This window comes from Pan troglodytes, chromosome 3, assembly GCF_028858775.2.
Source record: "Pan troglodytes isolate AG18354 chromosome 3, NHGRI_mPanTro3-v2.0_pri, whole genome shotgun sequence".
In the NCBI taxonomy this organism is placed as follows: Eukaryota; Metazoa; Chordata; class Mammalia; order Primates; family Hominidae; genus Pan; species Pan troglodytes.
Genome location: NC_072401.2, coordinates 144,641,899 through 144,668,442, shown reverse-complemented (window position 1 = coordinate 144,668,442; position 26,544 = coordinate 144,641,899). Strand labels below are relative to the sequence as shown.

The 26,544-nt window shown below is 35.2% G+C and overlaps 1 protein-coding gene across 2 annotated transcripts in view; it reads right to left on the bottom strand.

Annotated features, from left to right (window-relative positions):
• USP38 (ubiquitin specific peptidase 38) overlaps window positions 1-26,544 on the bottom strand; it is a 38,957-nt gene that overhangs the window by 8,353 nt on the left and 4,060 nt on the right. Inside the window, exons 2-8 of one of the 2 annotated variants that reach the window (XM_016952271.4) lie at window positions 25,213-25,348; window positions 17,291-17,420; window positions 15,201-15,302; window positions 9,570-9,728; window positions 6,916-7,109; window positions 3,493-3,586; window positions 721-827 (exon numbers count right to left, since the gene is read on the bottom strand). In XM_016952271.4, the coding sequence (XP_016807760.2) occupies window positions 721-827; window positions 3,493-3,586; window positions 6,916-7,109; window positions 9,570-9,728; window positions 15,201-15,302; window positions 17,291-17,420; window positions 25,213-25,348 (922 nt within the window). The remainder of the gene's footprint in view (window positions 1-720; window positions 828-3,492; window positions 3,587-6,915; window positions 7,110-9,569; window positions 9,729-15,200; window positions 15,303-17,290; window positions 17,421-25,212; window positions 25,349-26,544) is intronic. The other variant, XM_016952272.4, reaches the window with a different exon arrangement.

Genomic DNA, 26,544 nt, shown 5'->3' with positions numbered 1-26,544 from the left:
AACAGGTTTTATTAATTAAGTGGTCAGGTGACAATAAAACATACCAAACCCATACAATTATGAACTGGTCTAAAGGAGTGGCTCTTAAATTTTTTGGTGCCAGGACCCCTTTATACTCTTAAAAATAATTAGAAAACAAAGAGCTTTCCTTTACATGGGTTGTATTTATTGATATTTACTGTCAGAACTGAGAAAATAAAATATTAACATTTAGCAAACAATAATAAACCCATTATTTAATATTAGTAACATTTTAAAAATGAAAAAGTTGTATTTTCTAAAACCAAAAAAAAGTAAGAATGGCAGTGTTTTACATTTTGCAAATATTTTAAGTATCTGGCTTAACAGAAGACAGCTGGAGCCTCATATCTTCTCTGCATTCTATTGTTATATGTTTTTTGGATGAAGCATATAAAGAAAATCTGGCCTCACACAGTTATGCTGTTGGAAAAGAGAGGATCTCACAGACTCCTTAAAGTGTTTTGGGAACCCGCAGGGGTCCTTGTTTCATACTTTGAGAACAGCTGGTCTCAAGGAAGAAAATTCAAAAAAGGAAAACAAATTAAAAACAAAAGAAAACATAAAAAACATACAAGAAATGCAATAGTATTTTAAAGAGTAATATTTGAAATATGTTTTTAAAGGTAAAAGCAATATTAAGTAGAATTAAACTGTTATGAAAGACAACACTCAAATCACAATTTTAAGAATACTTTTTACCTGTCAAGGAGAAATCTGAGGTATTCAGAACAGTCTTGCTGTGATCTGGGAGTAAACCATGGAGGTGTGGAAGCCTCAAAGAATATCCGAGGTGCGTATGCTTCCCTCTTTTGATAGCAATTCAGAAAATAGAAAGAAGTGATTCTTATAGCATGAACCAAGTAACTGAAATCTTAATATACAGTGTTTAATAAAGATTATTTACAGTTAACATTGCATCAGCCAAAAGTGCCGGACGTGGCAACTTAGGGACAGATAAAATTATTTAGAAATAAAGTTAGGTAATCTTTAGTCATAACTTCTCACTCTGCAGAGGAGAATTGAGAGCTAGAGAAACAGGTGACTTGCCCAGGGTCATACAGCTAAATGAGTAGCACAGGGCATTAAAGTAGAACCCATGTCTAACTCTTGATATAAAGCTCCTGGTATCATCCCTCTATGACAGTCACGTTTGAGTCCACAATTTTTCGAAAAATCAAATCTAAAAAAGATTAATGTATATTTTGTTAGTATATATTTTGAACAAAGTAATAAAGGAAATACTCTACAGTAGAGTCATGCATACCTACTTTAGGCAAAAATTTCCTTGAGCAGATACATGTCATATATGTGCAGATTGTGAGTACACTGGTTAGAAACCTTTGCTAATTTTTGTTTTAAAGTATAGAGGCTGCTTAGTGATTAAACTTTGGACTCTGGAGTGAACCAGGTTCAAATCCTAGATTTTGCCATGACAAAAAAGAACTGAAAAGGCATCTCAAAGATGTGATTATAAGTTGAAACTTTGGAATTCTCTTGACATTTTGATTATTTGTGGCATAACTTCATAACAATGAAGTTCTCAGTTAAGAAAAATTTTACCCAAATTAAGGGTGTTTATAGCATTCTGAAGGAAGGAAGTTTAGCCTACGTTAAACATGGGCTTCAGAGCTGTTTGGTTCATATCTCAACCCTGCTGCTCGTTTGCATGACCCTGAACAGGTAATGTAAGCCTGTTTTCTTCATCTGTAAAATGGGGATATACCTTATTACCTGACAGACTGTTTTTGATGATTAAGACATAAAAGATTTAGACCAGGGGTTAAAAAAATGTAACTGTTCAATAAGTGTTGTTTTATTAATTATAAGAAAAAAGGACTTTTCAATTATATGTGAAAATCTATCTGCCTAAAATAATCTCTGTCAGGCTGCTACCAGAGACAGTCTCAACTGTGACAGAAATTTAATCAGGCTCTTTTTAATTTCTACTTTTCTTGGGAGGAGGAGGGAAACCTCCCCTAAGATTTTTTTTCCTAATAGCTCTGATTTAGTAAGTTAATAAAGTATATATCTACCTACATATATATTTTATATGTAATAAATACATACTAGTGATAAAGCACAAAAATCAATTTACTAGGAAACAACAGGGAGTGAGGAAGGAGATAGTTTTCATTTCATTTCCCTTGGTCTTGATATGGTAAATTTAATTTGTGAACATACTTTCCCCAGATAAAGAATAATAAAATTATCTGAGTATATAACTACTCATAGGCCATTACTATCATCTCATATTAATCCTGTCTAGATTCTTTCCACTTAAGAAGTTATATTTGAGATATTTCTCAGCTTGTAGAAAGAAAACAAAAGCATTCCCATCAACTGAACCCCATCAATTCTCAACCTATTGTTTCTTCTGGTCCTAACTACTGCTCCTTTAGACCTCTGTGAGACAAAGGCAATGAAAGTAAAACCAGAAAAATAATAATATATATTATAAATAATGACATATATATTACTCATGTGTATAGGCTCAAAATCTAAACTAAAAGTTCTTTGAACATAAAGACTCTTTTTTTTTTTTGAGACAGGGGTTCGCTCTGTTAGCTAGGCTGGAGTGCAGTGGCATGATCTCGGCTCACCGCAAGCTCCGCCTCCTGGGTTCAAACAATTCTCCTATCTCAGCCTCCTGAGTAGCTGGGATTACAGGCGTGTGCCACCATGCCTGGCTAATTTTTGTATTTTTAGTAGAGACGGGGTTTCACAATGTTGGCCAGGCTGGTCTCAAACTCCTGACCTCAAGTAATCTGCCTGCCTCGGCCTCCAAGTGTTAGGATTACAGGCGTGAGCCACTGCGCCTGGCCAAGACTCTTCTTTTAATGCTTATCACTGACTGCATATAGCGTCTCTTAATAAATGTCTGTTGAGTGAATATTTACTATATATGACCACCTTGGTGCCATTAATATAAATTAATGACCCTGGATTAATGTGTGGACATAAAAGATCACCACGAAATTTTAAGCTCTAGAACTTAACAGATAAACAGAACTGCAGAGATCTTTAGTTATAATGAATAGGTATACATAAGAAAAGAGAAAAAAGCCCAGGCACCACAATATTATTTTATTTGCTCATTATTGTACAAATCTATTAATTTAATATCAGGAAACAAAGATGCACTTAAAAATAATTCTTCATGAAGGAACTTATTTATTGGATAGGAAATCATATTTTCTTTGTAAAAATTTCTAGATCAATGGGTCAGTGTAATATTCAGCTACAATAATGGGAAGCAAGAGAAAAATATAAAAACTTAGGGCATATCCTGAAAATAAAAAAAATCTAGATATTTTAGGCAGGATCTCTTTAGCATTTCTAAGTGGATTTGTTGTACTGGGTGAGATATCTATTATATTATTTCATCAGTTAAAAAGGTTAGGTATAAGGTAAAGTTTAATGAATATTACCACGCAGTTAACATAAACATACTATATACACATACACACTCACCTGCGTATGAGCCAGAAAGGCAAAAAGATGCTGTAATTTTTTCATTAATGAATTGCACCCATTTAGATTTAAAGATAATACTTGTCTCCTGAAACTGAAAGAGAATATAATGATTTATATATATGTGTGTACAAACACATGCATTTATTAAAAGCTTTTTTTTTTTTTTTTGAGACAGAGTTTCCTTTTGTTGCCCGGGCTGGAGGGCAGTGGCACAATCTCAGCTCACCGAAACCTCAAATGATCCACCCACCTCGGCCTCCCAAAGTGCTGGAATTACAGGCATAAGCCACTGTGCCTGGCCATTTAAAAGCATTTCTTAAAAGCTAAAAGCAAGTTAGTTCAAGAATTTATTATCCTTAAAGTAAAACTTCATTTACCTAATGGTCCTTTTCCTAAGGAAGTTATCTATCTAACAGTAAAGAAGGAAGGGAAGAATGACAATAAATTAACATTTACTATAAAGCCTGTTAATGGACTATGTGCTATCACATATTATTTCTATTTTCTGGATTAGCAAATACAAATAGGTTAAGCCATTAATTTATAAGATAAGTAAACTTAAATTCTTTCAAATCTTCATGAAATAAAAAAATATGCTGTCATTAAAACACACTATAAAATTAAAGTCATTTAAAGAATACAGCGTGGGAAAAGGATAAACTACTCAAAAAAAAAAAGTAAAGGGACAACTGGGTATCCATCTGGTAAAAAATGAAGTTACATAAGATTATACACCAACACAGATACCACAGGACTAATGAGCTAGATATAAAATACAAAACTACTGAAGTACTTAAAATAAAGAAACAAGAAATTTAGAGGGTAAAGGCTTTTAAAAGTCCAGATGCTACAAATGAAAAGTGGAAGACTGGAATACATAAAATTAAAAAATTATAAATAAAACACCCCACAAATTTGAATTGTGCCTTGAAAAAAGCATGTAGCAAAGGATGATCATCCAGAGTATATATAAAGCAACATGAAAACAAAAAAGACCCAACAAAAAGATGTACAAAGAAAAGAACAGGTTATTCGGAAGAGAAACACAAATGAATAAAGAAAAATAAGAGAGGGAAAAACTCTATAATTAGCAGCAATATGCAAATTAAGAGACATTTTTCTTCATATTGGCAAAAAATTAAAAAGGCTGATTTGCTGCTAAAGGTACAGGTTCTAGGTATAATCTTATATTGGTATCAGAGTTCAAAATGCTACAGCTTTTTTGGAGAGCAATTTGAAAGATATTCAAAGGATATTCAAAGATATGGAAAATATTCAAAGAAAAATCCTCTATATCTGTATAAGGGCAGAGAGATGTTAATTATAAGCAAAACAACCTAATATTCATCAATAGGAGCATTATTAAAGGAGTATTTATTAAATACTAATTTAACTTATTTATTAAATCTCATTAAATTAAATGAGTATTTAATAAATAAATGATGGCATACACATTTACTGGGAATGACACGGATCTGTATTGCCCCAATATGGGAATATTTCGAATACAAATTATTAAATGATAAAAGCAAGTGGCTGGAAAAGAATATATAAATAGGATTCTCTGCAAATTTTCTTTAAAAAATGCATTTGTTTTCATATTAAATACAAACATGCAATTGTACCAAAAAAGGTCTGGAACAACGTAACTGTTAACAAATTACCTTTGGAAATGGGAATGTCTGCTTTTTATTCTGTATAAAATTTACTTTTAAACTATGAAGAAGAATTCATATATTACTTAAGAAATAAAATATGCTGTCTTCCCATTCAGAGATAATATTATTGGCCACTGTTCAATAAGAGATAACCTTTTATTTGCTCTTGCAGTTATAACTGCTTTGGTTTTCTGTTTTCTCTGTCATCTGTAAAAGGAGATGTCTGGACTAGATGACCTCTGGTGGTAAGACGGGGATTCTTTCAGTCTTATGCCTAGTATCACTTGTGTCTAAAGATATAGCTGCTTTCTAAAAAAAAAAAAAATTCCAAATACAAACAAACCAAAAAATTAAATGCTAAATGAAACCAAAAACACCTGAGTGCTGATATTATAATCTGGAGCCCAACAATAAAATAAAGCAAATTCTTCTCTCTCTCTCTCTTTCTTTTTTAGATGGAGTCTCGCTGTGTTGCCCAGGCTGGAGTGCAGTGGCACCATCTTGGCTCACTGCAACCTCCGCCTCCTGGGTTCAAGTGATTCTCCTGCCTCAGCCTCCTGAATAGCTGGGATTACAGGCACGCACCACCATGCCTGGCTAATTTTTGTATTTTTAGTAGAGACGGGGTTTCACCATGTTGGTCAGGCTGGTCTCAAACTCCTGACCTCGTGATCCACCCGCCTCACCCTCCCAAAGTGCTGGGATTACAGGCGCAAGCCACGGCACCCAACCAAATTCGACATTTCATAGTTTATGATTCCTCTGGGCAGGCATAACAACTTGGAAAGCTTAGAACTCAATTTGTAAACCTCTTTGGGCAAGTTCCATGAATACTTTATTGGTATTCAGGAGAAAAATTCAATCATGTTTTTGTCTTCAGGAAAAGTTTATCGTTATTTTGTACCTTTGCAGATAGCATTCACATAACTAACAACTTCTGATTTCCTATTTGCTTAGGTGCAAAAGAAAATGGATTTGAAAGAAAATTCTTAAGAGGGGAAAGGAACATGTCTGTTTATACATGTGTTCAGTTATTATTGCCCCGGGGTGGAGCAGAACTTAAACTTCTTAAACAGCAACAAAGTTGCTGATCTGACAAATACCAAAATACTGACCGGCAGATAAAATTATATATAACTTCCCTCAAAACACGTATAGGTTAAAAAAAATTACAGTCTCACAGGATAACAACAATGAAGTACTCTAGCACACTTAAACTCTTTGGAATAGTAATTTCTTTAAAGTGGCATTTAAATGCAATGAATAATAAGCAGAATTAATGTTAACTTTTCTTTTTTTGAGACTGACTCTCACTCTGTAACCCAGGCTGGAGTGCAACAGCACGATCTTGGCTCACTGCAACCTCTGCCTCCTGGGTTCAAGTGATTCTCCTGCCTCAGCCTCCCGAGTAGCTGGGATTACAGGTGCCCACCACCACGCCCGGCTAATTTTGGTATTTTTAGTAGTGATGGGATTTTGCCATGATGGCCAGGCTGCTCTCAAACTCCTGACCTCAAGCTATCCACCCGTCTTGGCCTCCCAAAGTGCTGGGATTACAGGCGTGAGCCACCACACCCAGCCTAATGTTAACATTTTCATAGTTTCTGAGCACTAAAAGCAGTTTCATTTCTGAATAAGGCAATCAAAGTTAACATTTATGCCATTTATAAGGAATAATGTGTAGACAATTCTATCATCTTATATTTCATCAGCATGCATCAACTTCTACAGTTAAAATGAAAAGATTCAAGTTTAAACTTACTCTGTGGCCATAAACAAGGCTTGTATAACACTGTTCATATAACATGTATTTCCTAGGTTAATAAGACCAGTTTTCCCAGTTTCAGATTTTCCAGAAAGTCTAGACAAGCAAGACGCCAAAGAATTGGATTGAGAAGTCCAGGCACTTTGATTGAGAATTAACTTAATCTTCTCTTCACTGGGCTTAGGAAAATCCTATAGGTCATAAAGAAGAAAAACAGTTTAAAAGTAAAGTAAAAATTATTTTTGTTGTTAAATTAATTAACACCATTAAGAAGATTCTTACACTGACATTTTAACTTTCTTTTCCCCCACTTAGTTTTGAAGTAACTGGCAGTACTTGGCTAGTCATCAAAATATCAAATTTCACTGTATGGCAAAAATAAATACTGTCTAATAACAGAGTTTATCAAGTTAAGGAATACTCAAAAGCTGGAAATTCAAGTCACATTTGAACTCTTTATGTTCTCTACATGCCAGCAAAATGTTTATAAAATAAAACTTTGGGGTCAGAGAATACACTGCAGTGCTATTCAAAGGCAGTAGAATGAAGACTTAAATTTTAGCACACAGTTAAACATAAGTAAACAATTTGTTTTCAAATTTTGTAATAAAAATGTCTCCTTTTCATCAAATACTAATATTTACTCAGTATTAACCCTTAGAAATAAAATCCCAAAGTAATTAAGAAATGAGAAATGAAAGCATCTATGCACAATGACCTTTAAGAAAAATAAAACTTAATCTCATGTTACCCATATAGAAAATTATTACAACATATAGATTTTTCTTATCAACTTTGTGAAGTATGAGATAACATTTCAAGTGTAAATTATTTCAAGCATGAATAGAGCACTGGAGAGTAAGGGAAGTTGGTAAAATCATTAGGGCTTATCTGGACTGCTATTAGCATCTGGCACTTAGACCTTAACAAACAAACATTTTCTGAAGGAGTTTCAATCTTCTCATTTTTGTTGTTGTTGACAGCTAAGAAAAAGTGCTTTCTTTGGGCTTAGAGCGAGCCCATTGTTTCTTCTGAGCCTATATGAGTTATCAGAATTTTCAACATGAAAAACTCTGATGAACTAAAGAATGGCAATCAATTAACAAGTGCAGCAACTATCATCTATGAATCCAGGGACAATGTAGAAAGAGATTAATATTACCATCAAATCCACTTCAAAATGCTCCTGAACATAATCTACTTCTGAAGTGTCAAAGTGTCACCCCAGCAATACACATTAATTGCTTAACAGTCTTTGTGTTCTGAGCTCAACCAAAATAAGTTTGATTTAGTTAATGATACAGTAAAAAGAACTGTTTTTAATCCACCTCAGATACAGAAGTAAAGATAATAAGACCTTTATATTGAAATTCAGATCTCAAAAAAACCATCAATAGAATTGATTTCTAATAATTTCTGGTTGAGTTTGGCTGAGTTCAGTTCTCCTATTCTTTTGCTATACACTGATTATGCAGTAAGTTTACTGAGAGGAAAGTATGTTTATTGTGATCCAGTCTTCAACACAAACAGAAGTGCTTTTTAGGCTAGGCACAGTGGCTCATGCCTGTAATCCCAGCACTTTGGGAGGACGAGGATCACTTGAGCCTAGGAATTCAAGACCAGCCTGAGCAACATAGCGAGGCCCCGACTCTACAAAAAATAAAAAGCCTGGCGTGGTGGTGTGCACCTGGAGTCCCAGCTACTTGGGAGGCTGAGGGAGGAGGGTCACTTGAGCTCAAGATGTAGAGGCTGCAGTGAGCCGTGATCATGCCATTGCACTACAGCCTGGGCAACAGAGCAAGACTGTCCAAAAAAAAAAAAAAGTGCTTTTTAGAACCATTTCCATATAAAATTGAAACACAGTATAACTCCACAAATAATTCAAGTAAAGATTCTAAACATTGATGAACAGTCCACAGCAAAAATAGAATTAAAAAAGAGGCCAGGTGCAGTGGCTCATGCCTGTAATCCCAGGACTTTGGAAGGCCGAGGCAGGCAGATTACTTGAGGTCAGGAGTTTCAGACCAGCCTGGCCAACATGGTAAAACCCTGTCTCTACTAAAAATACAAATTAGCCGGGCATGGTGGCAGGTGCCTGTAGTCCCAGCTATTCAGGAGACTGAGGCAGAAGAATCGCTTGAATCCAGGAGGTGAAGGTTGCAGTGAGCAGAAATGGTACCACTGCACTCCAGCCTAGGTGACAGAGCGAGACTTGGTCTCAAGAAGAAAAAAAAAAAAGATTAAAAAGGGAATGAAATCAAAGTCAAATATTTTATTAAACTCCATTTCCTGTATTCTAAGACGTACTCTACATGTACTTTAACACTTCTAATATTGGGGTGCAAATCTGTTGTATGCATTAACTTAACGTAGCATTTCTTTTTAAACAAATTTCCCAAAAAGCTATTATAAATTTAAAGATATGCCTTATAATTGATGACACTGCAGAAATAAAGAAATATGGTTATTAATTTAGAATGGTGACTCCAGCAGGAAAGCTGTTACTCTCTAAATGAAACCTGATTCTAACTGCATTTTTCAAATAAAAAGCATATTACCATAAAATAGTAAATTGAGTAGCTGGTTATAAGAATGTTTCACCTTATTAATATAACACAACTCCACAAATATTGGTACAACTATCATCATACCTTTATTGCCTCCAGAATAGGTTCATAGAGATCTGGAAATCCAGAATAATGATACATCATACAGTGTATCAATTCTGTTAATTGTACTAAGAAGGCTGTACTGGAAGGCAGTCCATCATTTTTGAAAGAATAAACCAAATTAACCACATGAGGAACAATCTGAAAAGAAAAAAGGATAAACAATGCTGAATTTATACAAATTGGTAACACATTCTCTAGCCTATAAACAGAACACAAACGATATATGATCAGCAAATACTTTTCTGTATGTGCAGTCACAGAATTTTTCTTATTAAGTTAAACATTTCTAAAATATCAAGGTAAATCTAGTTTTCGAAGTCGCATATGACTGTAATCCCATATATGACCCCTCTCCTCATCCTTACACACCATCTAAAACATAAACTAAGGTATAAAATAGGAATCTTAGTCATTGCCGCCATTCTGAAAAATGCTGTAGGTTGAAATTGTTAGGGTTATTATATTTACCAGGTCATTCAATGGGAATAAACTTTTGAAAAATAATCCTGGAATTAGCTAAAGAGCTCCATCTAGTGTGAATCTAAAATTTTTTACTTGAAAGAATTAAAAGTACATTGCACATTAAAGTCTACTTCAAGAAAATCTTTACATGAGTAACTAAAATTGCAGCTCAGGTAATGGGATTACTTTTAGATAAGCACAGAGACCATGCCTTATGTTAGAGTGGCTATTCTTACTAACAAATCCCATTTCACACCAAAAGATGAGATGGTTCTAAAAATAAAGGGCATCAGAAACTTCTGTTAGTTTTAAAGACCTGGGGCTAAAAATAAAAGTGAAATCTAAAATGATCATTGCTCATAAACATATAGAATATTGTTAATATTGATCATCAGCACAACCATGTTCTTTCATAGTAAAATTAAACTAAAAAGTCATCAATCCAGAGCCAATCATATCTTTAGGAGGTTATTAAAATGAAACAACTTCCATTTTACAGACATAGCTCTTTCCATTAGCATGATATACTATATTTTTTCAATTAATTTTTAATTATAATCTGATACTACATATTTACACTTCTTATGGTAAAAGGTATCTTCTGTTCTATTTGTAGAACATTTTGGGGTTGCTAACTCATGGTAAAAAAGTTATAACTATTAGGGTCATGCCATCAAACAGCAATAACAGCAATTATAGTAATAACCCACTAATTCCCTGTCCTTCCCACAAAAAGAACAATCATAGTCTTACAACACAGTGCTATTTCCATTCTGCTCTGTCTAGCTTTACATTTGTGCTTAAATCACACTGCAGCTTTTGCATTACCTTCTTACCTCCATCACAGGTACTAATGTGACCATAAAACTACCAGTTCCTAGTGAGTTCATTCTATGCTATCATCTTTACATTTCTAAGCAAATATGAATTATACTTCTGTCACATAAAGCCACATTTATCAGATATTCTCTTGCTAAAAGTCAGAAATCCAAAATTATTTTGTTTTCTCAAAGGTGAAGGGAGACAGAAGAGGCAAAAATTTTAGAAGTAATTATTAAATTTATAATTCCAAATCTGTCAAATTAGATTAGGTCTTTGTAATCAGGTTATATGGTTGTCTATTACTATATCTCAAATGGTCAACATTATCACGACATGGAAATAAGACTTAGTCTTTCACAGTTATACAGATATACTTCCAAGCAGGCTATTACTTTCTAAATGTGTGAAAGTTGATTTTTTTGAATAAGTGAAACTAAATGTTTCTTGACATTATTATAATACTAAAGTTTTTGAGGAAATGTATAAAACTTATTTAATTAGAAGCTTTGATTTTTTTTCTTTCTCCATTATTACTATCTGCCATAGTGTCTGTTTAAAATAAATTTATTCCACTGGGTAAAATGCATAAGAAAAGCAACCTGACCCATAACACCACATATTCTAACATCAACCTTGGCTTGCCCTAAGATATTCTAAACTTATGATGAATTATGATGATGCTGATTCCAGATTATTGCTCATACTTAGCAACTCCTAAGCCCAAGTCCTTTACTGAGTTATTTGGAGTTATAGGTGATTTAACTACCACATTACCCACTACTAGATTAAGGAATGTCCTCAATATGGGCAATAAACATTAGAATGAATGATAAAGTTATGTCAGAGAATCTCCTTCCTAGAAATTTGGAAAACATCTTGAGTTGATTTTTGTATATGGTGTAAGGAAGGGGTCCAGCTTCAATCTTCTTCATATGGCTAGCCAGTTGTCAAAGCACCATTTATTGAAGAGGGAGCCTTTTTGCTTGTTTTGACAGCTTTGTCAAGATCAGACGGTCATAGGTCTGCAGCTTCGTCTGTGGGCTGTCTATTCTGTTCCACTAGTCTATGTGCCTGTTTTTGTACCAGTACCACGCTGTTTTAATATACTACTGTAGCCCTGTAGTATAATTTGAAGCTGGGTAATGTGATGGCTCCAGCTTTGTTCTTTTTGCTTAGGATTGCTGTGGCTATTCAGGTTCTTCTTTGGTTCCATACGAATTTTAAAATAGTGTTTTTTTAGTTCTGTGAAGAATGTCATTGGTAGTTTGATAGAAATAGCACTGCATCTGTAAATTGCTTTGGGCAGTACGGCCATTTTAATGATATTGATTCTTCCTATCCATAAGCATGGGATGTTTTTCCATTTGTTTGTGTCTTCTTGATTTCTTTGAGCACTGTTTTGTATTTCTCATTGCAGAGATCTTTCACCTCCCTGGTTAGCTGTATTCCTAGGTATTTTATTCTTTTTGTGGCAATTGTGAATGGGATCGCCTTCCTGATTTGGCTCCTAGCTTGGCTGCTGTTGGTGTATAGGAATGCTAGTGTTTTTTTACATTAACTTCTTATCCTGAGACTTTGCTGAAGTTGTTTATCAGCTGAAGGAGCTTTTGCACTGAGACTATGGGGTTTTCTAGATACAGAAACATATAATCTACAAATAGTTTCACTTCTTCTCTTCCTATATGGATGTCCCCTATTGCCTTCTCTTGCCTGACTGCTCTGGCTAGGACTTCCAGTACTATATTGATTAGGAGTGGTGAGAGAGGACATCCTTGTCTTGTGCTGGTTTTCAAGGGGAATGCTTCTAGCTTTTGCCCATTGAGTATAATGTTGGTTGTGGGTTTGTCACAGATGCCTCTTATTATTTTCAGACATGTTCCTCTAATACCTAGTTTATTGAGAGTATTTAACATGAAGGGATGTTGAATTTATTGAAAGCTTTTTCTGCATCCATTGATATAACCATGTAGTTTATGTCTTTATTTCTGTTTATGTGATTGATTTGTGTATGCTAAACTAACCTTGCATCCCACAGATGAAGCCTACTTGATCATGATGGATTAGCTTTTTGAAGTGCTGCTGGATTTGCTTTGCAAGTTGAGGATTTTTGTATCGATGTTCGTTACATCAAGGATAAGACTTAAATGTAAAACCCCAAACTTTAAAAACCCTGGAAGACAACCTAGGCAATACCATCCTGGACACAAAGATTTCATGACAAAGACACCAAAAGCAATTGCAACAAAAGCAAAAATTGACAAACGGGATCTAATTAAACTTAAGAGCTTCTGCACAGCAAAAGAAACTATCAACAGAGTAAACAGACAACCTACGGAATGGGAGAAAATACTTATAAACTGTGCATCTGACAAAGGTCTAATATCCAGCCTCTATAAGGAACTTAAACAAATTTACAAGAGAAAACCCTATTAAAAAGCAGGCAAAGGACATGAACAGACGCTTTTCAAAAGAAGACATATATGCAGCCAACAAGCTTAAGAAAAAAAGCTCAATATTACTGATCAGCAGAGAAATGCAAATCAAAACCACAATGAACTACCATCTTACACCAGTCAGAATGGCTATCATTAAAAAGTCAAAAAAGAAGACATGCTGGTGAGGTTCAAAAAAAGGGGAACACTTATACACTTGGTGGGAGTATAAATTCGTTCAACCATTGTGGAAAGCAGTATGGTGATTCTTCAAAGAGCTAACAGCAGCACTAGCATTTGACCCAGCAATCCTATTACGGGGTATACACCAAGAGGAATATAAATCATTCTACCATAAAGATACATGCACGTGAATGTTCACTGTAGCATTATTCACAATAGCAAAGAAATGGAATAAATCTAAATGCCCATCAGTGACAGATTGGATAAAGAAAATGTGGTACATATACACCATGGAATACTATGCAGCCATAATAATAAGATCATGTCTTCTGCGGGAACACGGATGGAGGGCGAGGCTATTATTATCCTTAGCAAACTAACCCAGGAACAGAAAACCAAATACCCCATGTTTTCACTTATAAGCGGGAGCTAAATGGTAAGAACTCATGAACACAAAAAAGGGGACAATAGACACTGAGGTCTACTTGAGCGGGGAGAGTGGGAGGAGGTAGAGGAGCAGAAAAGATAACTATTGGGTACTGGGTTTAATAACTGGGTAATGCAATAATCTGTAAACCAAACCCACGTGACATGAGTTTACCTATGTAACAAACTTTCACGTTTCCCTGAATCTAACAGTTAAAAAAAAAATGTGGAAAACAAAGCCTTTTCTCAAATGTCTTACACATGATTGTGCCTGAAGACAAGGACAAGTAATTGACATTTTTTTTCTTGGAAGACTTTGCTAGTACACCTGCTATCTTAGAGTTTGAGTTCTGTTTGTATTATACATATATATAAGGTTACTGCTTGATGATTAAATTCACCAAAATTAGGGCAATTAACTGCAGAAATCACTCATCCTAAGTGGTAATGTGTAATGTAATTACTTGCTAGTAAGGTTTACTTACTACAAAGCCTGTGGGCTTTCCTTCAGTGGAAATGAGACACTGAGCAACCTATGTGAATATATTCTAGATAAATAAAAACAAATGGAATTCTGAACTTCATTAGTCTCCTCTGAAGTTTGTTATGGTGAATCAGTATTCCTAAGATTTTTCCACTGTGGGTTTATTGACAATGAGTTTCTAGTCCTATAAAACAGGATTAGTCTTTGGAAGAATTAAGTAACCACACAAAGGCACTGTTTTCCTATGATGCCCTAGAGTGGTAAATGGACAGCTGACCAAAATTACAATTTGTCATTTCTCATCTGCAGTAACTGATAATCACATAATTGAAATCAAATAAACGCCAATGATTCAGCTGGCTTAACGTGGTAGGATTCTAGATGTATTTTAAAGGTGGGGTCAACAGGATTTGTAGGATGTAGGCTGAGAGTGAATGAAAAGCCTGCAAAGACTGGTGTGTTTCCATGCTTTCAAAATTCTAAAGCAGTGGTTTTCAATCATTTTAATCCTTCTATACTGTTCATTTGTGCAACAGACATCCATCAGTGACATCTCCCATGTGAACAGTAACTCTCAACTGCTGGTAGTTGTTGCAAATGGAGTAGTTTGAATGAGACACGAAAATATATTCCTAGGAGGGAAATCTCACAATCTCAATTTTCTAGGAAATCATAAAGCTATATGAAAACAGATTTGGGACTAACTTGCAATATTTTCACTACATAAAAATGTGACTCACTATTAAACTAAATTTTCAAAATGAGGCTTTTTCAAAGTAGAACGCTTATGTCATAACTTACCAAATGGAACGCCTCTGGAGAATGCTGAAAGCTAAGCAGCATGTGAGAAAGAACTGCAAGAGCACCAGGTCTCACAAGAGGAAACCAAAGTCGATTAAAAACCTTCAAAATAAGACAAGACACCTTCTTAAGAATTTGCAGGAAAATCATTAATCCAACAGTGGTTATTTTCTTAGAGCTAGAATTTATTTATATGAATGTCCCCCTTCTGGAAAGTTCTAACATAACTTATATTATTAAACTTTGGGAGAAGGATGAAGTTAGGAAATAACGTGACAGAGATCAAGGGTAATGTAACTGGCCTAACCAACCGTTAAAACTCCCCAATTAAATAAAAATTTGTCAAACTATGTTTACAAGGCAATAGCTCCCTAGTCCACCATTCATTCAATTCACTCAACAAATATTTGTTAAGCACATACTATTACTTGTCTTCGTTCTAGGAACTAGTGCTACAACAGTGGATTAAAAAAACAAAAAAAAAATCTCTCTCTTACAGGGTTTACCATCTAGAGGGCAGGTAGAAACAATAAAAAGTAACACATGGTGGTTAGTGTTATTAAGAAATTTAAAGCAGGGTATGATGAATAGGGAATGCTGTGTAGCAAAAAAATCTGCTGTTTTATATAGCGTTCAATAAATGCCTCATGAAAGAAGTGATATCCAACTGTAAAACTGAAGGAATTGAATAAGCCTTGCAAATACCTGGGACAAGAGCATTATAGGCAGGGCAAACGGCATTGCAAAGGCCTTGAGGCCTTCAGGCTGGTGTGCTACAGATGAAGAAAAAAGGGCAGTGTAAGTGAAGCAAGAGACCGAGGCAATAACAGTGGGAAATGGGACTAGAGAAAAAGTGGGCCAGAATACACAGGACCTTGTGTGATAAGTACAGGGGACCAAGGACAGGAGCAGGAAGGCTGCTGCAATCTTGCAGCAAGGGATGATAATGTAGGACCACGGTGGTAGGATTCTGGATATATTCTAAAGGTGGCATCAGTAGAATTTGTAGGATATGGGCTGAGAGGGAATGAAAAAAAAGATAAGAATAGCTTCAAGGTTTTTGGCTTGAGCAAGTGAAAGCACAGAGTAGCCTCTAGGTCTGGGAGGGAAAAGTCAGGAATAAGATTGTAGATAAAGTGAATCTGAGATTCATGTAAAGACAGACGGATACATGAATATGGAGTTCAAGGGAGAAAAATGGACTAAAAATATAAATCTGGCAGTCATCAAATTAGAGATGTTGTTTAAAGCCATAGAACACCTATGCTGTGAGTATGCACTGAGAAGAAAATGGACCAAAGACTGAACTGTAAGGCATTCTAAAAGTTAGAGTAAGTACAGGAGACTGATATGCCTGTAAAGGAGGACAAAAATCAGGAGAGCATAATGTCCTGGAAACAAGAGGGAGTGATCGACTGTGCCAAATATTGCTGACAGGTCAAATGAGAAGAGGCCTGAGAAATGACTCTTGAGTTTAGCAACCCTGGAAACCACTGGTGTCAAAGGTAATTTTGGTAGAGTAATGGTGGTAAAAGCTTGATTAGTTGGACTCAAGAGATAATGGAAAGAATGTTTCCATATTGGATATTTGAAAATGAAAAAATTATTTTAATTACTTATACTTTTTTTTGAGACACAGTCTTGCTCTGTCATCCAGGCTGGAGTGCAGTGGTGCTATCTTGGCTCACTGCAACCTCTGCCTGTCAGATTCAAGTGATTCTCGTGCCTCAGCCTCCTGAGCAGCTGGGACTACAGGCATGAACCATTATGCCAACCTAATTTTTGTATTTTTAGTAGAGACGGAGTTTTGCCATGTTGGCCAGGCTGGTCTTGAACTCCTGGCCTCAAGTGATCTGCCCGCCTCAGCCTCCCAAAGTGCTGGGATTACAGTTGTGAGGAACCATGCCCAACCTAATTACTTATATTTAAATGACATTTAAAAAAATTTCTAAAGCCTATTCAAATTGTTATTCAAAACAAAACAACAATAACATATTCAAAATTAGATGCTTTCAAGGATACCACCCAAAGAAAAAAATATTGATTTTATGAGTCTATATATTCTAATAGATTTCCATACTCCCACTTACCAGTTCTATTTTCAGCAAAGTAACATCTATCAAAATAGTAAACTTCTGGACAGCTGCCAGTCCTTTCAGGAGTGCAATTACCCATGTATCCACATGCTGAGCCAATGGCCAGGATAGCCAGTCAATCATTCTGAAATTGAAGGAAAATGAAACAATCATTATTGAAAATATTTTCATTTAGTTAGTGATAACAAGAGTTACAGTAGATAATCACTCACTTTGTGAATAAACATTTACTGAATTTGCTGGTGAAAAGCACTGACCAAGATGTAGAAGTGAATGTAACAGGTGCTTGTTCTCATGTAATTTCCAATCTTGTAAACTGACAGTTTCTCATATCCAACATATTTCCATAAAAAGAATTTCTGATAAATTATTTTGCATAAACGCAAAACTTAAAATTTATGCTATATAGTGGCACAGGTTGAGTATTCCTTATTTGAAATGTCTGGAACCAGAAGTGCTTTGGATTTTCAATTATTTGCATTACATATTTACCGGTTGGGCATTTCAAATCCAAAAATTTGAAATCTGAAATGTCCCAATGAGCATTTCCTGTGAGCATCATGTCAGCACTCAAAAAGTACTGGATTTTCAAACATTTCAAATTTGGGATGCTCAACCTGTATCAATAATTTATTAGGCAAATTTACTCTAAAAAGAGCAGCTGAAATGTAATCTGAACTAAGACATATGAATATGATCCAAGATTCCTCCTTCCTGGTGAGTACAGTCTAATATGAAATGTACTGTTTAAAAAGACTGTATTTTGAACTGTGAAAGAGGTATCTTTTTCAAATCCGACTATACAAAGAGAACAAAAAGAAACTTCAAATATATAAAAAAGCACTAAGTCTGTAAATATTGTAATGGCTTCATTTTGCACTAATGAGTGCTTTTCTTGAAAGAAAACTCATTAAATTACCCAATTTAGTGAAAAAAAAAAAAAGTAATATAGGATAGGACAGAGACACTCCCTAAAGTTAGATCTCTACCACAATGAAGATTGATACAACTCTTTCAGAAAGCAACTGAAAGTCGGATGCAGTGGCTCACGCCTGTAATCTCAGCACTCTGGGAGGCCAAGGCGGCTGGATCACCAGAGGTCAGAAGTTCGAGACCAGCCTGGCCAACAGGGTGAAACCCCATCTCCACTAAAAATACAAAAATTAGCCAGGCATGGCGGCACGTGCCTGTAATCCCAGCTACTCGGGAGGCTGAGGCAGGAGAATGGCTTGAACCTGGGAGGCGGAGGTTGCAGGGAGCCGAGATCACGCCACTGCACTCCAGCCTGGACAACAGAGCGAGACTCCATCTCCAAAAAAAAAAGAAAGCAACTGAAGCAAATGTTCATATAATTTGACCTAGTAGTCCTATTTTTGGAATTATATACTAAGAAAATAGAAAGGGGAAAAATGAGTTTTTGAAGCCAGAGTGACTGGTTTAAAAAGCTCAGTTCACCATTTATTAGCTAGGGGACCCTAAATACCTACATAGATTACTTAACCTCTCTGTTTCCTCACCTGTAAATTACAGATAAACATGCTTATTTTATAGCACTGTTGTGAAGATTAAATGAATTAATCTATAACACTGGAAATATTGTGAATGCCTCTCTTCCACCAAAAGTTAATACATGTGGCAATAAATAAATACCTTGATTATACAAAATGTAAATATAAACACTAAGGACATAAATACATTACTAAAACAACAACTACTATATTAAAAGGACTGACATCTTTTTTCTTTTTGAGACACAGTCTCGCTCTGTCACCCAGACCGGAGTGCAGCAGCATTACTTCGGCTCACTGCAAAGTTCGCCTCCTAGGCTCAAGCGACCCTCTCTCCTCAGCCATCTGAGTAGCTAGGACTACACAGCTGTGCATCACCACAACTGGCTAATTTTTGTATTTTCTGAGATGGGGTTTCGCCAAGGGGATTGCCTGAGCTGTTCTTGAAATCCTGGCCTCAAGTGATTTGCCCACCTCGGCCTCCTAAAGTGTTAGGATTACAGGTGTGAGGCACTGTGCCTGGCCAAAGGACTGACATCTTCATTTATATGGTTATTTTCACAACAGTTGTGTTATATAACTATCTACATTAACACTGGAATGTTTTTTATTAAGGTTTTTGCTTTTAAAATTAAAATGTCCATTCGGATATTAAGAGTGGTCCCAAAGTCCAAATGCATGTTAACTACAAGTTATGTGTATGTTCCCTCCATTCTCTACACAAACTTTATTTCCATTCTTGTTTTTCTGGCCTTTTCCAACAATGATGGTTACAAGTGATTAACATAGTCCTTGACAGCTATTCCACGTCTTCCAACTATTGTTGGGGTGATTCTCATAAAATTTTGTGGCCATCCTACTTATACAGAGTAGCAAAGCAGAGACACACTTGCATATGTGTACAGAGGGTATTCACTTTAGCACTGTTTATGGTATAGAAGAACTGCAAACAACCTAAATGATTGTCAATAAGGAAATGGCTACTATGGTACTGATACTATGCAACAGTATATAGAGTTTTAAATAATAAGATAGATGTACATGAATCTATCCATGAGGAATCTAAAATGGAAAGAGCTGAGAAATTGTTGAATTAACAAGGAAAAAAAAAACCACTGCAGTTTTTTTAAAAAACAATTTTAGTTTAAAAGAAAATCATGTGAATATATATGTAAATATGGACATAAAAAAGATGTAATCTAGAGGCAGGGTATGTGTGAGCACATCTTGGCTCTGTGGATTCTTTGCATCATGGGAAGTCACACTGTCAGAGCAGAACCAGACAGGGCTCACCAGAATACAGGTCTCAAGGCCAGAACCCCCTTTAGCTCAGTCTAAAGAGAGTACTGAGAGAGGACGAGAGTACTGAGAGAGGACGAGAGCACAGAGAGTAGAAAATTCCACTTGGCCATGGCTTTTCATTATTCTTCATTACTCAGTCAGCCTTTTTCTCATCCTTTCCATTTCTGCCTTTCCATCTCAAAAGCTTCCATTCTTTACCTTATTTCACGTATGCCAATCTCCTGACCACCTATAAATAAACTTCATATCAGATGTTACACAAATTAGAAGGTGCTGTGGTCTGAATGTTTGTGTCCCTCCAAAATTCGTATGTTAAAATCTAATCCCCAGTGTGTTGGTATTAAGAGGTGGGGCCTTTGTCAGGTGACTAGTGGGATTAGAGGCTGAAGGGGGCACCCCTGCTCTTTCTGCCATGTGAGGACACACAGAAAGCTCCATCTAAAGGAACAGGCCCTCACCAGACACCAAATCTGCTTGACCAATTTAATGAAAAAAAAAAAAAAAAAAAAGTAATATGGGATCTGATAGAGACACTCCCTGAAGTTAGATCTCTACCACAATGAAGATTGGTACAACTCTTTCAGAAAGCAACTGAAGGCCGGGCACAGTGGCTCACGCCTGTAATCTCAGCACTCTGGGAGGCCAAGGTGGCTGGATCACCTGAGGTCAGAAGTTCGAGACCAGCCTGGCCAACATGGTGAAACCCCATCTCTACTAAAAATACAAAAATTAGCTAGGCATGGTGACCTTGGATTTCCCAGCCTCCAGAACTGTGGGAAATAAATTTCTGTTGTTCATAAATAACCCAATCTAAAATCTGTATTTTGTTACAGTAGCCCAAACAGACTAAGAAAGCATTCATGAAATAAATATTTGTGTATTATATAGCAGGTACTGTGTTTGGTGCTGAGAATATAACAGTAAGATATGGTTTCTGTCCTTAAAAAGGAAAGAAAACTTAGGAAATTTGTCAACAATTACACAATTATCAAATAATAGTACTGGCATTTAAACTAAGCTCTGCCAGCATAGAATACAATGTTTTTTGCCACACTTTAATTATATTTCAGTTCCGTTTCAATTTGATTGGACTTGCACATGTCTGAGGTTCTTCTCCAGTACAGGCAGGCACTGCAAGATAAGCTATTTTTATGGTTAACTATAGGAATCTTATTCACCATGTATCAGTGATTATCAATTTGAATTCCAAGGACACTTTCTTTTAACTCTGGTATACTGATTTAATATCTTACTATTTAAATAACATTTAACTATATACTTGTCATTTATGTACTCCACGACCTGTCTCCATTAGACTGTGAGCTTGAGAGCAGTAATCTCTCATATATCTTTGGATTCCCAGCACTTAGTGCCTGGCACTGAGTAGGAACTCAAATTTGTTAAATAAATGAAAGCATTTCTTTATATAGCTAAAGAAAAGTACATGCAACTTTAAAACCATAACAGTAAAACTGGCAAAAATTATGAAAGACACCAAGATTGGTTTAATCGTAATTTATGGAGAATAACAGCAATTTCCATTTTCACATGGCAGCTTGTGGGCTATAGGCAGCCTTCCCTTTTATTTGTTCCAATGTTTTAAACATTGAGAAATTTCACACAGAAAACTGGATTTCAGGCTTCTTTTGAAAAATCAGATCAAACAAGACTGGATTCCAATTTCCTTGTATTAACAGACAACTGGACTTGATGATCAGTTTTCTCTTTTAGAAGGTACTTATGTATCCTATTCCCTATCATTTCACTTATACCTGGCCTATTTAATATTTTAATGTTACCTGTTTGGTCCTGGTACGGTATCTACATTTGCATTTGCATTTCTATGGATTATAGAAAATGACTATAAACATGATCACTGCTATGTTTGGGAAAGTATAGTGCACGGGGAGGTATAAAGTGGGAGGTGGATGGTAAAAGCAAATATCACTATCCCTTTCAGTTACATTTTCTGTATAAGAGTAATTACTTCAGGTAGATTATGGGTACATAGGATCACGCAGGCTACACTGGAAATATAATACAAAAACTGAGTCACAACTCCCCGTAGAAAAAAATAAGTAAAAATTAATTCCCAAATACATCTTGAAAAAAAATTCCTAAATTGGGTACTATAACTGTTTTTGAAGAGGCTGGAAAATTAAGAGCACTGAATGCCAAGAAGTGGAATATGAATTCGACTTAGTAGGTAGTGGAAGTCACTACAATGTCTTAATTAGAAGAGAAAAATCAGGAGTCCAGATGATTGACATAAGAAAAGTAAGTCACTGCTAGCAAAAAGACCAACTAAAAAACTGTGCAATGAGGAAAGCCTGATTTCTTCAAGGTAGTGGGGATAGAATAAGCGTCATTTTAAGAAATGTCCTAAAGAAATAATCCAAAGGACTTATTAATTATGTTAATCAAAGGGAATGAAAGGATGGATTTGAAAATTGCTTATAGGTTTGTGACCAGATATCTAGAATTACTGTCAATTTAAGTAAAAAAAGAGAAAAAATAAACACCAACATCAGGCCATGAAGATAAGTTCTGCCTCTAAGAGAGTGACCCTAAGTGAGAAACTTGACTACCCTGGTTTGTTTCTTCATTGGTGACTATATCATAACTGGGAGCCAGATTTAAGTTCAAATACTGGATTCACTGTTTATTACCTGAACGAGCTTGGGTAAATTATCTAACCTCTCAGTTTCCTCAACTATGAGATGGGGCCAATAACCACCTATTTCAAAAGACTGTGGTGAGTATTAAATAGTTATGTCATGTAAAGAAAATCTGCTACTATTACCCTATGCAATGAAAGTGATGGACCAACTAATTTCTAATTTCACTTCCAGCTGTAAAATCTGTAATTCTCTGAAAGTGTTTTACTAGGAAGAAATAGAAGTTATAATACATTCATCCCAAAGAGAAAGAGACTTTAGTGCTGTTACAGTCACACTGACAAAAGTGTGCTGCTGCTAAATAGGGCACAGAAGGAGTTACATTATGAGGAGATGAACAAGATAACAGTTTCTTAAAAATAAATGAACAATGAGAACTTCACATAAAGACTTGGAAGTCAACTACATACAGATCAGAACTGATAAAGTGATGATAATAATGGGAAGGAAGAAAATAAAAAGAATAGATACAGAAAGAAATTCCTAACAGTATGGTGTCAGAGACAAAAGTTTCAAGAACAATGAATAGAAAGATATCAAGGAGATGACAATAAAAATACAGATTATCAAACACAGCAAGGGGATCATCATAAATTAAAAGCAATGGGGGTAGAGGTCACACAACAGGAAAAACATTTACATAAGAGTTTTCTCAAACGTACAAAGCACCTTTACAAATCTTGAAAGTCAAAGAGGGAATGAATAGTATGAAACTGGAAGTAAAAGTTACAGATAAATTGATTCAATTATGTTTAAGAGCACAAGAAGAAAGAAGAAACGCTAGAAGAGGAAGACCTTTTTAAACAATGAAGTGAAAAGGGGGATACGGTGGAGAAAATCAAAGTCCCCAGAGTTTGTGTTACAGAGAGTGAAGTTAGTACAAATGCAGCTGAGAACTCAATATGAATACCTCAGTTTATATGTTACCTTATAATTTTATAACAAGGGCACAGAAACCATTTTGTCCAAATCCTTATATTGTATGTAAATGTGCTTAATATACACACACATGCAGGAAAAGAATTAAAAAACAAAAACAAGCAGGTATTAAATAAGAACAGACAGACACAAAAAACTCAATTAGAAAAAAATAGTCATTGAAATAAAGAAACTCAGTAACTAAGTAAGCTCTACAGATGAGCATCTTTGAAGAGAAAATTAGTGAACTATAAAATAGTATTGATATTCTTCCCCTCAGATATCCACAGGTTTGCTACTTCACATCCTTCATGTCTTCACTTCATGGTTACCTTAGTGAAGCCTTCTTCATCCATCTTATTTAAAATTGCAAACTACTTCCTCACAACCTGTCCCCCTTCCTGTCTACTCCTATCCCTCTTTTTGTCTGCTTTTTTTTCAAACATGTATCACTATCTAACATACTAAATTATTTTACTTATCATATTTAATCAAATCTAAAACAAAACCAATTTTAAGATGCATAATTAGCTTATATACCACTAAGGCAAGAAAAGCCGTGCCAATTTAACCAGGACATGAATGACTAGGCATTTCTACATTTAAACATCTTTGAAATTAGAAGACATGTTGGAATCAATGAAGTGTGTTATTAAATTACTGTCTGCCTCCCCAACTAGAATGCAAGCCTATAAAGGCAGATATTTTTATCAGTTTGTTTGAGGACATTTTGAACACTGCCTGGCACTCATGGTAAGTACTCAATAAGTGTGGTTTGAATAAATGAATGAATGACTGAATAAAAGTGCCAAAGTGCTAAGAAGGGTAAATAATATTAAGATTATACCTAGAAATGCAAGAATAAAATTACAGAACATCAAGGATAAAGAGAACATAAAAGTTTCCAGACAAGCTGACTACTCACAAAGGAATGACAGTCAGATTGACAGCTGACTTCCCACGAGCAACAACAGATGCCCAAAGGTAATACAGTATTATTTTTAAAATGCTAAGAGAAAATGGCTATCAAATTAGAATTCTGTATCTTGCCAAATCATCTATTTAAAACTGAGAAAGAAAAAAAATTCAAACAGGCAAAGGCAAAGAGTGTATTACACATTGAGCCTGGTTGAAAGAGAAAGTAAAGTATATACTTACTAAGGAAGAAAGAAAAAAAAACGCAGAAGAAAGAAATAGGTTGCAGGAAACAATAATGGGCAATGAAGTTAGTGAAATACTGTATACTGATAATCCAATCAACATCTGAGTGTATAATATGTGTATATGTGTGTATATTTTGGGAATTAAAGTTGAATTGAAAATAGATTTGTGAATTATTGGGATGCCTGTTAACGCTATAAACAATTCCAATCTATTTGGAGAATCTTTACATATGTCATTCCACGATTTTAGTTTTAAACATTCGTAAGTTTTTCATTACTCACAAAATACAAAATACTTCCTCTTCCCCAAATTTACAATTACCATTAATAGTGTCATGAAGAAGTACCTGCAAAGGGCTTGGGTCATACTTGCATCTTTTACATTTGGATCTGTAGTAAGGCTCCTGATGAGAACTGTAATCATCTGAAGAGGAATATGCTGCACAAGGCTTGCCAATGCTACAGAAGGTTCAAATGATGCATCTGTTTTTTCAATTAAAAAGAAAAGGGAACATGGCAAGTAGGTTCAAGTATTTAAAAAGAACAACACTTTACAAAAAAAAAAAAGTAATTGCAGCAAAGGTGTTAACTAGGAAAGATTATTATGCTACACCCTCATGGGTAGACTCTTAATTTACAAGGAATGTTAAATTACAGGAATGAAAGATTAGGAGTGAACAGCAATGATCACTCATACTATAGACAGAATACTGAAATATATTGATATGGTTAGTCCATAAGTTACTTTAATTTTTCATAATTTATCGAGTTATTGTTGAGCTAAAATATTAACTTGTAAATCACTAATCAGAAAGGAAATATAAAGAAACATAAAGTATCATTTCAACTTCCACTTCAGACCCTCCAAAATAACTTAAAACTATTCATCATTACATTGCTCTAAGGAAGATTTTTAAAAAATCTCTTAAAGTAGAAATGAAGGTGACTTTTGTGGAGATTTTGCTTAAACTGTATACAAATTAAGCAAATCCAAGACAAGTACCTTTACTGCTACAGTTCAAAAAATTTGGGAGGAACCTAACAGTTATGACAACACAGGCAATAGAAGTAAAATTACAATAAGAAAAAAAACAAACAAACTCAGATACTGCAAATACATCGTTTGTAATTCTTTCGTAAATATATTAAATTCATCAGAACATAGAACGTTTGTTAAAACTCCACCTTTACTTCTGGTTCTTAAGATAAGAAGAGGACACATCCCTCACAAGTTCAATTTGAACAGCCACACAGTCCCCACTGGTGTTATAAATGAAGGAGAATGCTTGTACCAAGTAGAGCGGAAATGGACATGGTTTTGAATCTATTCAGACCTGAAAGGTCCAAGACAGAACAACGAAGGTAGAGGTACTGGTAAAATTCCTCGGCGAGAAAGCATTTTCTAGGCAAGTATCATGGGACCCTTCTCTGCTTTCTAAGAATGCAGTTCATGGGCACAAAAACAAATATTTAAATCCTCGTACTCTTCCTTCCCTCATTCTATCTGTATCCCTCCTTTGCCTACTAGATACTGTAGACAAAAAATATCAGTATTTAAAAACTTCATAGTTATCTGGGATAATCCAGTAATAAAACAAACTGCACAATCCATTAATTCAAAAATGAGGAAATACAAAAATGGGGGAAAAACTCACTACAAAATTAGAGACACGTACAAT